At 40.0% G+C, this 16,280-nt stretch overlaps 1 protein-coding gene across 3 annotated transcripts in view; it reads left to right on the forward strand.

The window, feature by feature from the left end:
• The first annotated feature begins 905 nt into the window (after positions 1–905).
• Positions 906–16,280, forward strand: part of pkd1a (polycystic kidney disease 1a) — a 71,240-nt gene continuing 55,865 nt past the window's right edge. For 2 of the 3 annotated variants that reach the window (XM_038714055.1, XM_038714057.1), the window contains exon 1: positions 907–1,669. In XM_038714055.1, coding sequence (XP_038569983.1) covers positions 1,395–1,669 — 275 coding nt within the window. In that variant the 5' untranslated portion in view covers positions 907–1,394. Of the gene's footprint in view, positions 1,670–16,280 lie in introns of all 3 variants that reach the window. The other variant, XM_038714056.1, reaches the window with a different exon arrangement.

The following is a 16,280-nucleotide window of genomic DNA, read 5'->3' on the forward strand; positions in this document are numbered from 1 at the left end:
CTAAACATTGCCTTTGTATCTTTTGTCCCGGATTGAATGTGTCCCTCTGACAAAACAACTGGCCCTGTGTTTATATAGTGTTTCTTAGAGCATTTATAAAAAGAGTTGCCAGTAGAGGGGTTTAAAATTGGCTTAGACTGCACTATGTAATGACTTTATCATTTAGCCAAAAACATTAAGACAGTAAATACACTATAGCATCTATATGTTTAACTGAAATTGAATTGATTGCCTTGAACTGAGTTTAGAAAGATTACATGATCGCTTGGCTGAAACTCATGCTTTTTAAGTACCATAACATGCTCAGAGACACACTCTCAGAGAAACACCAAGAGAAACCTGCCAGCTGAAAAACACATCCAGAGCACATCTGAGACAGCAAAGGAATTTAACAAAAACTGTCCAATTATATGACACAAAGTGCTGTTCTTAACTGAATAGTGAATATTGCCTGGTATGATATCTGGTTATTGTAGAAAAGAGGAATAAATACATATTGACAATGTGTAGCCTCAGTAACTGTACCATTAGACACACACAAAAGGCCGCCAATAAAGAGTTGAAGGCTGGAGTAGAGACACTGTTACAAGGGCCCCACAGCTAGACAGGGCATCAGAAAGACCTTTGTCGAATAAATCACATAAAGCAGCAGCCTTATGTGGACAAAGGTTATCAATAACTAGCAAACCTGTGAGAAACCTCAGAATTTCATATTTGTGCCCACAATATTAACACTCTGCCTATTTTATGTTTGTTAGTTTTTTTTGTTTTTTTATTTTATAAGTAATTATTTCCCATGTCCTGTCCTAATGTCAGTGCGTCTTTGCATTATTACCTTTCTTACCAGGCTTGTGTCAAATTGACAGGGAAGGCTACATATTCCTAAAGAAATGCATAATTTAATCAAATGACTACAAACAGTGTCTCTGGGGGCTTGTTTAATCCAATAATGAACACGATGATAAAAAAAAGGACCACAAATAATATCAAGCAGACCTGATTTAAAATGAACACTAATTATATTTTCTTTTTGTAATTATTTCTATTTAAATTTAAAGTTTCGTTCAGCTTGTGTTTGAACACTAATAGGAAACAGCTGTGTGCCAGGTCTCAGCGGCGGCTCAGGGAACTGCATGAAGTGGAAGGAGGAGGAGGAGAGAGGAAGTTCTTAAAAACTTTTTTTTCCCCAGAAAGGACTCTGGAGTAGCTCCGTTATATTTTCAGAGGAAGGGGATCCGACCAGATAACGGTGTGAAAAAGTTCATCCCTTCTTCTGTTTTCTCCTCACATGAGAAGAAACAGGCCCGCGTGTGTTTGCCTTTGTCCCGTGTATTTTGTTCCTTCCCAGACTGAGAGGACTTACACCATCAGAGGCGATGAGATGTGAGTGAGCTATGCCTTGTGGAAATGGACAGACTTTATCCAAGCGAAAACATGGCGTCTGCGTCCCGAGGTTTAGCTTCTTTTCCAGTCTGCTTGTGGCGCTCTGCTGCCTGGAGGCATGGGGCTCCGGGCCGCAGGGGGACGGCGGCAGGAGTTGCAGCCCCTGTCCCGTTAACTGCAGCTGCACGCTGGCGGGGCCCCAGCCGTCCTGCGTCGTCAACTGCTCCAACATCGGGCTGGAGAGGGCCCCAGCAGCGGCGGACATCCCGCTGGCCACCAACGTGCTGTAAGTACAGTGCCTATAAGCGGCCGGTGGAGGACAGGGATGCACAGAGGAGGGTACATTAACTCATTTTAACCAGGTTTTAATGGTTGGAATAACAGTTTAAACATGCTCTCATGAAAACCCCAATGGGGTAATTCTCTCACATTTCATAACATGACAAGCAAGTAATAAGTTGTTGTTTTTTTTCTTCCACTAGGCCTACATTGTTTTGGTGGGTTTTTTTGTTTTGTTTTGGTGTTTTTTTGACAAAATTAATAGATTTTTTTGTTCATCACTCCTTTTTACATCATCCATAATTGAGAGAAAGATATTTATCTTACTGTAAGTTAATTTTATCTGTGCTTTCGTTTTTGTTGTTGTCATGCCTCGAACTGAAACAGTTGGTCATTGGCTTGGTCTATTGACAGAAAATAAAACAGCTATTTATCAATAATTTGAATCACTGGTGAAGCAAAACACCGAATATTTTGCTGGTTATGGTTACTTAAATGTGCATTTACTGCTTTTCTACATTTTGTATCAGTGGAAATAAGTCATATTTGAGTTTTGGACTGTTGGACAAAGCCAGCAAACTGAATATGGCTGTGCTTGTGAAGGAGTTTTTTCACAATGTTCTGACATTAGACATACTGATTTAATCAAGACAGTAATTGACAGATTAGACAATAATACAAAGAATTGTTAGTTGCACCCCTAGTCACGCACAGGCACTCTGACAGATGTGGTGATTGGATAATGTGGCCTCCAAATCAGCACTGTATGCCAGTGTGGGATGTTAAAAACAAAAAGTAGAAAAATATAACATTTTCAAGAAAAATCTCAATATTTGGATTCACAGTAGGATGTTAATAGAAAAGCAGTAGTGACACTGCTGTGTGGATGTGTGTGTGTTTCAGTGCGTGCATGTGTGTCTCAGTTTGGTAGTCTAAATTGAGTTGGTCACCAGAGAAGTGAACCTAGTGTGTGTGCTGCAGATCAGTCTTCAACCTCTGGTGCTGCTGCCGCGAGAACATTCTGTTCTGCAGCGACCAAGACATATGTTATCAATTATTTATTTCCTCTCACGCTACCTTCTTTTATTTAACTTAAAGATTTACCCTATATACCAGGCTACATTATTTTGGAACTTGCTCACTTCAGAGACTTGATGAAATAAGCAAATGAATATTGTTTAAATTAGGTTTAGAAGCAAAGAAATCTGTGTTTCAGCTGAAATTAGTCACAACTAAAGACAGCATATTTCAAATAATATAAGTAAATAATAAAGTATTAAATCATTAACATTTCATTAACATTAACATCAATCATTTAACATTTAGTGATAGCATTTGCATAACACAAGGAGCTGCTCTAGGTGCCTTGTTAATTAGAGACAGACCCTGCAGCAGGATCTGTCTCTAATCATGTCAGACTCTATTGGAGCACTAATTGCATCAGTCTAGATAAACTTGCTTAGGCCTACTGTGCCAGCAGAAGCCATACGTGAAGGTGACCGACTGTGAACATTACTGTCCACACTAATTTGGCCCTATTGTCTGCTGCTTCCACCCTATAGGCAGAAGCATGGAGTTAAAATCTGAGATTGTGCTTTTTATTAACTCTGATTTCATGGCCAACCCTGGTAGGATAAGACATCCAGCCAAGATCCAGTGGAGAAAATAACCATGTTCATTTTATAATGCTTCAGGCATTGCTTGGTCAGTGTTACCCACTTAAAAAACCTTTTCTTACAGGGACTTGTCTGGGTAATGGCCAGACTGTCTGAGGCAGAGAGATGAGAGCAAAGGACTCAAAGATGTAATGTAGTGATTATAGTAAGATCACCACATTTTTATTGTCTTATTGTAGAATACAGTGCACCTGAGAGGAGTGTGCCCTTAGGACTTTCTGCCAGAAAGTGTTACTACTCAGTTAGGTATAGGCACCAAACTACTTGGTTAGGTTTAGGACAAATGAAAGGCAGAAACCCTTTCTGCCAGAAAGCCCTGAGGGCAAACTTCTCCCATGTGCAACTACAGTTTGCCAGTTAATCAAGGCTACCACAGATCTTAACAAGAAAAACACAGCATGTCTTTCAGTGAGTAGTGTCAAACTGATGTTTCAGGTATGAGAAAACGGAACATCATACATTAATGTTTTTATATTGTTTTATGTAAAACATTGCTCCAAGTCAATGATATTAAAGGTTTAAAGATATGGCCTAGAAAGTGCTTATTCTTTAGATTTCATCTCCACAAATATGAATAGTGAGTGGCAGATTGGACTGTTGTGGTTTCAGCCCAGTTTGTTATTGGCTCTATTTTTGAGCAGATTTGAGACCTTGGAGGAGTAAACAAACGGAGGATCTGAACTTGATTAGTTGTCAACTAACTGCTAACAGAACTGTCCTTTAAACATCAACTAGGGAGAGATGCTGTAAATGAATAGTAGGCCAACAGCAGTGCTTGCAGTAGTAGTTAGATAGTGTGTGTGTGTGTGTGTGTGTGTGTGTGTGTGTTAGGGCTGAACGATATTTAAAAAATTGTTGATCGTTTTGTTGCTGATGAGGGATGCAAGTGATGATTATTTTCAATTTTAAATGAACACCGCAACCATAGTGAATGGTTTTAATGCACTTTTATTTAATTATTTATGTACTTTTGATGAATAAACAGTATGAGGCAGTAGGTAGTGTGTGTTGTGAAGACATTGTTGCAGTGCTGTGGAACACCAAAACATTTAGTTTAAGCATGGCCAACATTAGACAGAGTTTCAGCAGAGGCAGGCGCATGTTGAGCGTTTTATTTCATCAGAAGAAATTTCAGATGCCTTTTATTTTGGTAAAATTTATAAAGTGCTAAAAAAATCCCCCAGCAAAATCAGCAACACAAAGTGACTGTCACATGTGTCTGTGAATCTCTGCTGGTTGTGTGAGAGAGGTAGAGAGTGAGAGAGAAAAGATAAGGCACAATTGATTTATTTTCTAAAGTCCCTTCCCTTTAATTTCCATGCACTCCATTGTTGTATAAAGACCACAGTAGTAGTTATTTAGCCAGAACCTGACTATTTTGACTTTAAATTTGTGTTGTTCTATATGGGGCTGAAACGATGGCCGCCGCCAGCAATCAAAAGTACTTCTTAAACGATGCATCGATGAATCGTTGAAATAATCTATGGAAGCTTCGAATACTAAAATCATCGTTAGCTGCAGCCCTAGTTCTATATTATCATAATAGTGTTAAAAGACAGAATGTTTTGTGTAATCATTGGGGATTTATTTTGAGGCTAATTACTGTCTAGTTTATTGTTCTGATTAGAAAAATCCTGAATCCTGATTATAGAAGGTTATTTCATCAAGGCTTAAAAATACTGAGACATTACTACTCCACTCTAAATTTTGCAGCATGGATTCTGGTCTTAAATATGCAAACATACTCTGTGGGCCTGGATGGGTTTCCATGCTTATTTTCTGTTTAATGCAACAAAGCTCTTGGAAACCACAAAACTGAACTCTTACACAGTTTTCCTTTCAGTAAAAAGCAACAGAGTTTCATCTGATGTATTGAAAGGATAGATAGTATTAAAAAAAAAAACTGGAGCAAGAACATGTCACCCAATAAAAAAAAAAAACCTAAAAATAAAGTGGAAGTAATGCTGTGGAAGTAATTCTCCACTCCTCTGCCCCTACCTGGCCCCAAATGAAAATGTTTTAGACACGCCCCTGGTAAACAGAATCATCCAGTGGTAGTGAAGTATTTTAGCATACTGCATACTGAGCGCAGCTGGAGAAAAGCATTCCCGTTACACACCAGTCCATCTGTTCCAACCCACACACATAATAAAAATCTCTTAGCACTTCATTTTATGCAACTCTGAAGTCTCTTCTGGGAAATGCTTGTGGAATAAACTCAGGTTTTCAAAGTCTCTATAGCCTTTGTTTAGTATGCACGTTGCTGTGACACAAATCATAATGGTTGTGTCAAGTGAATGAGAAAATAATCAGTTCACAGTGGAAGACAAGGGGCTGGTTTAACGCCGTAGATTCCAGAGTCCACAGATCAGTTTGTTGGCAATACGTAATGTAATGTATTGATTCTTTAATTAATGGTATTTCTTAATTTCCCTTTTAACGTCTTGGTCACCTCAGTCAACCGGTTATAAAGACAAATACTCTTACATACTGATGATAGCAGAGTTCTTGAATCAGCTGAGTCATTTGACCTTCATCCTGTACTTTCCACGTTAAAGTCTCTGTTCAGCTAGAAAGGAACCCAGACATCACTTTAAAATATATATATATTTTTTTTTTTTTACACTATAAGTCCAGAAGGCTTTTCATAAAGGCAGAGAGACACATGTGCTTTGCAGGTGCTGAAAAACAAACATGTCAGCATCAACATCAACAGAGGAAAGAAGCGACAAAAGACTGATTTTTACAACACAAACACAAAAGTCCGCAATATTTGTTTGGCTTAGCTCTGCTTTGTCAGGCTTGAGTCAGCCCTCATCAGTCTTTGCTGTACTCAGGTACTTTAGCTGTGCTTTGAGGAGAATGATTCTGTGCTTTTTCAGTTGATGTTTTGGGACATTCACTGTTCATTTCTCACTACCTGCAGAGCATGTTAACAAACTGTACTGCTAAAATATTAACAGTGTGACCATGCATCTGGTAAGTTAGCACACTATATATTTTTCTTTTTGAAGAAATATAGTAAGAAGAGTTACACCACTATGTTAATGTAAACTTAATTCATAATTCAAATTAAAATTCCACAATATAAGTCCACTATATAAACAATATAAAACTATCAAAATAAATAAACATCAAGTGTATAATAATAATAATAATAATAATAATACATGTCTAGTTGAAAGTGGAGCGATATTAAATTCTAAAGACAATAATAACTAATAATGTTAATATTTGCAAAATGCATTGTCATCATTAATGTTACTACCAGTTCACCTGCAAGTCAAAAAGTGTGATGCTAAATACGTGAAATGGAAAATAGCTAGTGGGATTTGGTTTTATTAGTTTAATATTAGAGGTATTATAGTCATGCTGGTTGTGTGTCTAAAGTAAATGTGCCAAAGTTTGTAAATAGAGTTATAGCAATATTTCCATGTGTGCTGATGTTTAGTTTTTCCAGTTAATTTGGTTGGAAATGTACTCCGGAGTTATAAAGTATACACATTAACTTAATGTACCTATTTAGTACTGTATGTAGGGCACGTAATAAAGTAAAGTAACTCGATCTGTCTTGGGTATTGCACCCTTTACCTGAACTGTCTCACACTCACGGTCCTATCTGCCCCACTCAGGAGTATTTTGTGGTGTGTTACCATGGCAGCAAGATGCATACACACGCAGACATGCTGCAGGCGTGGCGATGTGCTTTTGATAGTATTTACAGGGAGCAGTTTTAGCTTTGCACTGGGTCATGAGGCTTCACAGCTGTCAGACAGACAAGACTCAATCTCACATTCTCCCACGTTTTCTATCTCGGCTCCTCTCCTCCTTCAGAGGTGGTTGTCGTCCTCACAACCACCTATGCACACACAAAAAAAAAACACACGCTCACTGACTTTAACGAGGTGGGAAAGGAAAGATTGAATGTGCCGACCATATGCAAGGGAGAATTTGTTGTGTTACCATGGCAATAGTAACTAGTGACATCACTCACAGAAGCAGAGACATTTCAGAAAGTCGTAAATAAGAGAACAGGGAGAGAAGACGAGGCAGCATGTTCTCCTCCTGTGTGTGCGTGTCCATGCACAAAAGTCTTGGTTCATTATTAACTCTGAGCTGAATAGGTGGTTCTGAAGGAACTCATTTGTGCAAGAAGGCCTGTGTGTGTGGCTGTGACGCAACACCCAGCAGGCTGAAGTTGTGGAAGTTTAATAAATGCTAGTACATTTGTAGCGCTGTGACCCTTTTCTCACTCACACCTTCCAACACCCACACCCACAAGTGACATCCTGGCAGACTTTCTCGTGCACATGTGGGCATCACTCACATACAGTAGTTGGCTGCTGCTCTTTCTGCCAAAGGTCTGCCAGATGTGTTTTGTTCACAGACAGAAAAACCTGAAAAACATATATACAGACTAACAACTGTCCGACAACAACAATTGTCTTCATCCCTCTCTCTCTCTCTCTCCCGCCTTTTCTGTCTCTCTGCAGCTGTCACTGTCGAATAAAGGCAAAAATGCCTGGAAAAAAAATATCTTAAAATAATTTTTTTTAAAGCCTGAGCTAGATGTTCTATCACACTAGAAACTATAAAGCATTACTTTTAAAAAGCATCTGTCTTGGTACAAGTTAATTGAGTTGACCGTTTTCACGTCAGTCTTATAATTATATTTTGCTTTTTTAAGCAAGGTTTTAACAGTGAAAAACTGACGCAATTAAATTACCCTAAAACAAGCTCACGAAATGTGCCGTCACATCAATCACGTTGTCCGTGCGCTGAACTGTGAAGAGAGGATTGGACTGAAATACCTGAGCTAAATGCAAAAGCAAAAATGACACGGATGTTCTACAGTGATTGTCCACATTGTGTATGGTGAGTATCAAACATGCATTTTTGGGAAACTGTTCAGTGGAGAAGTGGATTATGCTGCATAAGTGGTTTAAAAAGTCCCCATTGATGTATGAAAGTTATTACCTGTGGAATCCTTTGAAACTGATTCAAGCTGACTACCGCCACTTTCATAGCCACCATTTACAACTGTGTCCAGAGGGTGTGTGTTTGACACCCAAAACAAAGCAGTTGGATGGATTATAACTTGAAGGAATAACTAGATAATTACAATACATTACATATCACCAGGGGCGGAGCTAGACTCTCAGCACAGTGGGGGCGGAGCTTCATCATGGGGCCCACCAGCTACCAAGTCATTTAAACCAAGTTTACTTGACCCCGGACTCACTCCAGTCCACTGGGTCCATCTGCTTCGCTGCTGCTGGAGCTGATCGCAGCCATTCTAGTCAATGTTTGTGCTTACACCATAACCTCTGCAGTGCGTCCTAGAAGCTTCAAGCAGCACAGAGAAGATGAACCGGGCTGGAAGTCAGACACAGAAATGGCACAGAATCCGGTCAATTGTCAATAAAATACCCGGTACAGACTTCTGATTGTATATCAACAATAAACACAGTTAAATCAGACAAATAGAAACAATTTAACTACGTAGCCTACTTAATCATAGTAGAAGCTCAAAAAGCAAACACTAATCACCAGATCACCAAAATCTAAATATGTCGGCAAAATCCGGCAGGCAAAACACTCTAATTCTGAAATGCTCCCTGTGGTAATTACTAGAATCACCCATCAAGATGAGGAACGAAAGCTGGCCACAAAGAGTTTTGAAGAAGGTAGTAGAAACAGGAAATTTTAAAAACAAGTCATTAACGTTGGGCAGGCTAGAAGAAGAAACTTTACTGTCACATACACATAGCGAAATTTATTCTCTACATTTAACCCATCCCTCAAGGGAGCAGTGGGCAGCAACTGTGCAGTGTCTGGTCAATGGCACCAACTGGAGAACCTAACATGTTTTTGGTGGTGGGTAGAACCGGAGCACCCGAACGAAACCCACACAGACACGGGGAAAACATGCAAAGAGAAAGGCCGGGGCAACCGGGGTTTGAACCCACAACCTTGCTGTGAGGCCATAGTGCTATCCACTGGACCACCGTGCCACTCACGCTACATACTCTGCTGCTGAAATGCTTCTGAGAGGCTTCCAGTGGACTTTGATGACATAAATAAACCCTTGCGCACATGCAACTTACGTCTGTCCCTCAGAATTCCCATGATGCATTAGAGTGAAGGGAGTTTTGTTAAAACGTGCTAACAAGTTTGCCATTTGTTTGTAATACAAATGTTACTTCATGATTTATGTTTATTTATATGTCTTCTTAGAATAAAGTGTTTTTTGTTGGTAATTGTCATTCCGGTGGTGGTTTACCATTGAAACCATTAGTCAAGGGATTGTTACACTAATAAGAGCTGCTGAATTTTCCCAGTACAGCGTAGTTGCATGCAGCGTTGTTGTTTGTCCACAACAATCAACTGAGCGAAAATTTACAGCCCATGTAGGGAGCCCCCTACCAGCCATGGCCCTGGGTCGGCCGCACCCACATTTCCTCCGCTTATGCATATCACTCATATATGTACATTATTACAAACGCCATTGAGTAGATTCAGGCAGTACAATAGAAACATACTTAAAAGAAACATACTGTGAGAGACTCATAGTAAATAAAGAGAGACCGCGTGTGTGTTGGTTTTGTTGGGAAATAGGGAAAGAGAAACTGACACTGACTCTATAAATGCTCTAAAATACCTTTAACACTCTAAACATGATCTCTTAATTAAAGTACTTCATGGTAGCTTTAAATGATGAATGTGTGCTAAAAATATCTAATGCATGTTTCCTGAACTCTGTGCTTTATGGTAATGAAGTCCAGGGTCTCCTGCGTTTGGCTTGCATGAGAGATTCATTTCCATATTGACAAGCAAGGCTGATTGGTGGATACTCATGAGGAAAGCACTAACAAGTACACAATGAAACAATAACTATGGCAGGTGTTCACCGCAGGAGGAGACATTTGACCTTTGCTCCAGATTGACTAAACAACTTAACCTGTTGTCTCCCTGTTCTTACTTTACACACAATTAGAAGAGCTTGTGATAATTGGATCTTGCTTGGACATTTACATATAAAAAGACAAGAGTGTTTGTTTGTGTGCGTGTGTTGGGGGGGCTTGTTTTACTATATTTGTGGGGTTCAAAAACAAGGAATCCACTATATTTGTGGGGTCTGACAGCTTTATGGGGACCAAAATGTTGGATCCCACAAGTTTAATAAAGCCTTTTGAGGTTTTAGGGTATAGAATTAGGTTAAGGTTAGGGTAAGGGTACGGGACTGGGGAATGCATTAATTTCAATGACGGGTCACCTCAAAGATTATGCCACAAGGCTGCGCATGTGTGTGTAATGTGTGTATTTGTATGTCTGCAGTGTGTGCATGCAGTGTGTGTTGTCGCCTGTGCTTGTGTGATACATCCCAAAATAGTGCAGTCAGTTTGTGTTTATTTAATTTAAATGGCAGAGCAGTCATTCTTTTAAATTCTCAGGTTTTATAACCTGAGTGTAGTATTGCAGGTACAACGCTAGATAGGAAGTATCTGCTTTGCACAGTATTTTATTTGGGCTTCTACACATAAAATAACATGAGGATTTAGGTCAAGGATGTGGTATAATTTGAAGTGCCTTATATTAAAACACTTGTTACAGAGCTGTATTTAGTTGTGGAGAATGTTAATATTGTGCTATGTGCAGTTAAAGGTGAAATGTCACGGTAATCGTTATTTTTGCTCAGTGGGTTTACATTTAAAAGGTCATCATTGAAAATGTTTATTTCTATGTGAGTGATAGCTGTGTTAACTGAACCGAAGTGTGTAAGCACAGAGTTAATGCAGGTGGGTTGCTTGCTTTAAATACACTTGAGTATTGCTGTAACCTGCACTATATTTTTATAGTAGCCTTAACGCACTTATTTACAGGTGGTAATGTGTACTAAAATGTTGTTTGAAGTAGAGAATTATAAGATGTGCACAAGAGATGTGACGTAGCTACTCACAGAGATGCGATCCGGACGACGAACGGAATACGCTGTGTTTTCATTGCTGCTGAATCTAAATGCTAACAAGGGTATGTGAGGCTGAAGATTGGATTGTTAGCCTCTAAAATGTGAAAGTATAACCCTGCAAAAAATTCGAATGAAATGCAAGTCAGCAGTGTGTTGTTTTTTTTTTCGTTCAATGTCACGACATAAACCAGATTCTACAATATAAAAAGCCCATTTTGCATTTTCATGTTAAGGAATGCAGAGTGTCTGCTGATACTGAACAGGAAATGTCCCTGCCATGTATTGTTTTCAGATGCAGCCTTGTTACAATTCAAAGGATCCATATCTGTGGATCTGTGTAGGCAGGAAGTCTACAAAAAGGGGCATTTGAGTCAGATTTATTATATGAACCTGAAAGCCACATATGATGAAACTGATGCAACCAGCAAAACAAGCAGAAAGAGCAGAGAGCACAGTGAAGAGAGTCAATATAGGAATATAGGAAGAAAAAGATGAATTTGTGCGGCCAGTCACCCAGCTCATGGTACGGAGGACCGAGGACCGAAGTCGTATAGTCGTTTTTACCACGGGTTGTGCCTGCAGTGATCTCTGTGCTGTCAGGGCAGCTGAAGCTTCGCTTGCCTCAATGGTGCCTTATTTAACTGCCGGGTGACAGACTTCATTTCTGTGCTCTCTTTCTCGCTCCTCTTTGCTTGTTCCATTGTTTCACTTGTTGCGTCAGTTTATGTGGAGCTTTCTGCTTTTACAAACACAAGATAAATGACACTACTTTACACTGCTGCATTCACAGCCTGATTGCCTGCAGCCAAATGTCTAAAAATACATGTGTAAAACAAAGGCTAGAAATATATATGTATACACTCTTAGCAGTGCTTACATGTGATTATGTTTTATGAATCTAAGACATTGTTGAGTAAATGCCTGATTTACACCCAGGCAGGATGCAGACACGTATTAATCTGTTTTCTGCATGTAAACATGAAATGAACAGCATAGAAAAAGTGCCATCTCCACGTTTGAAAAGGCTTTTAGTTGATAGTTTTAGATACATTTCCAGTTTTTTGCCTTTTAATCTGAAAAAGTTTGCTCAAATGGTGTGGGCAGGTCTGATACTGAACAGGCACTGCACTAGTTCTTGTTAAATAAATGATTCCCATCAGCCTCAGCTGTACTTTGTGTTTACTGCTAATAAGCAAAAATATGCATGCTAACACGCTCAGCTAAGATGGTGAACATGGTCTGTGTTACTACATTCAACCCCCACTTCATTTAGTGTGTAAATGTAAGCGCGATATATTGTACTGCCCTCAACAATTCCACAATGGAACAAAAGAACCTCATGGTCAAAGCATAAACACTACTTTCTGCCCACAGTGCAATGCTTCACATTTAATAGATGTGAAACCTTGTGCATTAGTGTCTGTGATCTGGATTTACTGCTCTCTATAAAACATTATTCCTGCATTGTGAGCCTGTTAGCATGCTGATATAACTGAAAGCAACGCTGTGACAAAGTACAGCCTCACAGAGCTGCTAGCATGGCTGTAGTCTGGTTTTATGACATGCACCCCCTGTTCCTATTGAGTTTGAATGTACTATATGCCTCCATTTCACCAGAGAGCCCAAGAAAAAATATAAAGCGTCACATCGTCTGTAGACAAATGTCAATACAACAGATAACATAAATGTAATCTTCCTGAAAATTTTACCATATCATCAGTTGTTAGAAATACTTAAACTTTGCACACTGTCCTTTTACGTGTAAAGGTTATATTCAGATTTTTCTTATTTCTACTATTAAATGATTGAATGTTGCTTTTTTAATTTTGTATTATGGTAACCTACTGCCTGTTTAGAGGTATATTCATGGTGTAGCCTAAACAGTGAAATTATGATGGTGTTACCCTGAGATCTACCAGTAGCCTAATTTCATTGTCATTATGGTAAAGTTTATTCAATGTGCTCAATAGTGATAAGAGAATAGTCTTTTTAATTGATTGCTTGACAGCTCAGTATCTCTAATAAAGTTTATTGCAAGTAAAAGGACAGTGTGTGGGAGTTCTATCTGCCTATATTTCCTCCTACACACCTGTCTACAAGAAACTGAACTTGTGCGTGCGTCTTTATAGTCAATTTTTAGATTTCAAAAGACCAGGGACCAGTACCAAGTATAAACTGGCATTTATAAAAACATGTAGAACGAGTATCCTAAGAAGGTTAAAATCAACGGCCAACTGGACTTGGTTGATTTTAACCTTCTATGGATAACTATGACCTGGATGACTGAGAACCTTCACAGACATGTAGAACGAGACATTCATTTTCAGAGTGAAGTGGAGGATGACAAAAAGAAGCTAATATCCGTCATTATTCTTTTATGTTGTTTGCAAATGTCAATAAGTGTGTATGACTTTTAAATCCACACACCTATTTTTTTTTTTTAAATGCCATTGGAATTCACATTTCCAAACTTCACTATAATTGATGGCTTTTGTGTGTGTTTTGTATTTGACATCATTTTATTTCTGTGTTTCATTTGTTGTCTGCTTTATTGTGAGCCACTACGTGACTTCTTTCTTCATGTGTTGGTTGATACTTTGATAGTGACGATTGACAAGAAGTCAGTGCTGATGATAGGTGCATGCATTTAATTGGCAGACACGTTTGTTCAAATTGACATAACGGTAGATTTCAGCAGTGTGCGGAAGATGCATCTTACACTTTCAGAAACAAAACAAGACAAGAGAAGTAGAAGCAGGCCCCACTATGCCATTGTTCACTCAAATCAATTGCTTCAAGTTGCTGCCAAGATTTTTACCAGGTTTTTCTAATTCCTGACATTGCCATTCAGTTTTTGTGTGTGTAAAAACAAGTCTGGAAGAAATTCAAGCTTGACTTTTGGATTTGATTTTGAGTTATTTTATGAGTATTTGGAGTGTAAAATAAATAAAATATAGTTACTTATTTCTATTTTTATTGAAATTATGCTTAATTCAAATAATAAGCTTTTGTCCTTGTTGTAGTCACACCCCAGAAGTACTGTGGGCCTGAGACACTGGTTTTAACCTACAGTTTATGACTTCAAGATATTCGGGACTCACAGTTTCATTTACCAGTAAAAGAGTGAGCAATGAGCGCGAGACAGTGTTACGAGATTTTTGTTTTTCCTGCATGCATTGACAGCATGTAAAAGTGTGTACGTCGTTCTTTGAGTAAGTGTGTTAAACCGCTGCACACAGCTGCCCTTCACTTGCCAGCTGGACACCAGACGACCCAGGCAGCAGCAGCTGGAAAAATGGACAGAATGTTCTAAGGAGGAGAGGAGAGTGTTTGTGACACAGCCAGCCAGACTGAGAAGCAAAATGTTAGGCTTTTTAGACCATACTTTTTGAATCAACACCCTTTTCTCCCCAGCTCCCTAGTCCCATTTCCTGAATTTCATGCTCCCTCTATTCCTGCAGTAGGGAAAGTACCCAAATACTCCAGAGACCTCCCCCCACTTATAGCCCAGGCATGAGGTGCCTGCTGGCAGCGCTCACGTGAAGCAGTGTTGAGTAGAATGGCTGAGCTGGGACGGGCAGCCCACAGTGGGGCAATTGTTCTCCAGACATGGTCTGTCTCGCATACTGCTCCCCCCTCACACCTGCCTTCTCTTCCTCTGACTTCACCATCTTTAACCTCTGCTTTACTTTTGTCCTGCTTCCCTTCCCGTCAGACACACGTAGGTCTGCCCAGCCTTTGAACATAAACAAAGCAGCAGAGCTACAGAGGGGAAAAAAGGGGAAATAAATTGGGAGAAGGGACTGGGGGAGGGAGGGAGCAGCGGAGGAATCAGTCAGGGAGGCTGAGGGGGATGAAAGCAACCACAAAGCAGTCTGTGTTTAGCGGGTTAGTGGAGTGCTGGCCTTCGCTTACAGGGACTTGGACCACTTCACCACCACGATGCAGCAGATATGTCCTACGATCAGACCTAGATCACAGTTTTCATTACCAAATTTTTTGTGCAGAGGGAAGATGCATGAAGTAAAACAGTTATCAATCTTCTTTAGTGGCTTTCTTTGTCTTTTTCATTTCCTCCATCTCACTGTCTCTTCAGATTTATCTTTTCCTCTCTAGAGCTGATGCCCACTCCCCTCCTGTCATTCCCTCTGCCTGAGCACAGAGTAGTCAATAAGGGGTGTGTGTGTGTGTGTGTGTGTGTGTGTGTGTGTGTGTTCTCATCCTCCAGCTCAGAATAACTGGCACCAGACAGGCCTTATAAGGAGTGGTTAGATCATTGGCCACACCGTTAGTAAAACAGAACCATATGTGTGCTCTGTGTGCATGTGTGTTTGTGCGCAAGCCTATACCTCAACTGTGTTCTACTGTGTGTGTGTGTGTGTGTGTGTGTGTGTGTGTGTAACTTGAACCATGTGTGTGTAGAGGTAGCTGAGAGAACAGGAGCCTGTTGCTAATAGACATGGTGAAGGTCACATTATATGGTCATGTTAAACGCGCACGCACGCACACACACACACACACACACACACACACACTTTCTCTCTACTTCATCTCCTCTCGTCTTTGCAGTGTCGCCCACACACCTGGCATTAATGTTGAGAGCATTACATGAGGCAAGGTGTCAGCGTAATGCGTGAATGATCAGCTCACAGTCTTAATGCTGTCCTGTTTCATCTGCTGATGGGTTTAGCAGAGGAGAACGCTCTCCTTCTCTCTCGGTCTCCATCTTTCTTACACAGCTTGTCTGGAATGTACAGATGTTTCCTTTTGGGAATGGGCGTCCTGCTCCGTTCACACACACACACACACACAGAGGAAGAAAGAGAGTGAGGGAGAGAGGAGAAAGGGGAGTACATTCCCATACACATTTTCCTGTCTTTGATTGTTAAACACACCAGGCCAGCAGTGTCTTGTCGTCTGTCACACACACACACACACACACAGGGCTTTTTGTCATCTCACAACCGCTGGCT

The sequence above is a fragment of the Micropterus salmoides genome, unplaced genomic scaffold (assembly GCF_014851395.1).
Source record: "Micropterus salmoides isolate LMB-PRFRI ecotype aquatic unplaced genomic scaffold, ASM1485139v1 Ms_hic_scaffold_12, whole genome shotgun sequence".
Lineage (NCBI taxonomy): Eukaryota > Metazoa > Chordata > Actinopteri > Centrarchiformes > Centrarchidae > Micropterus > Micropterus salmoides.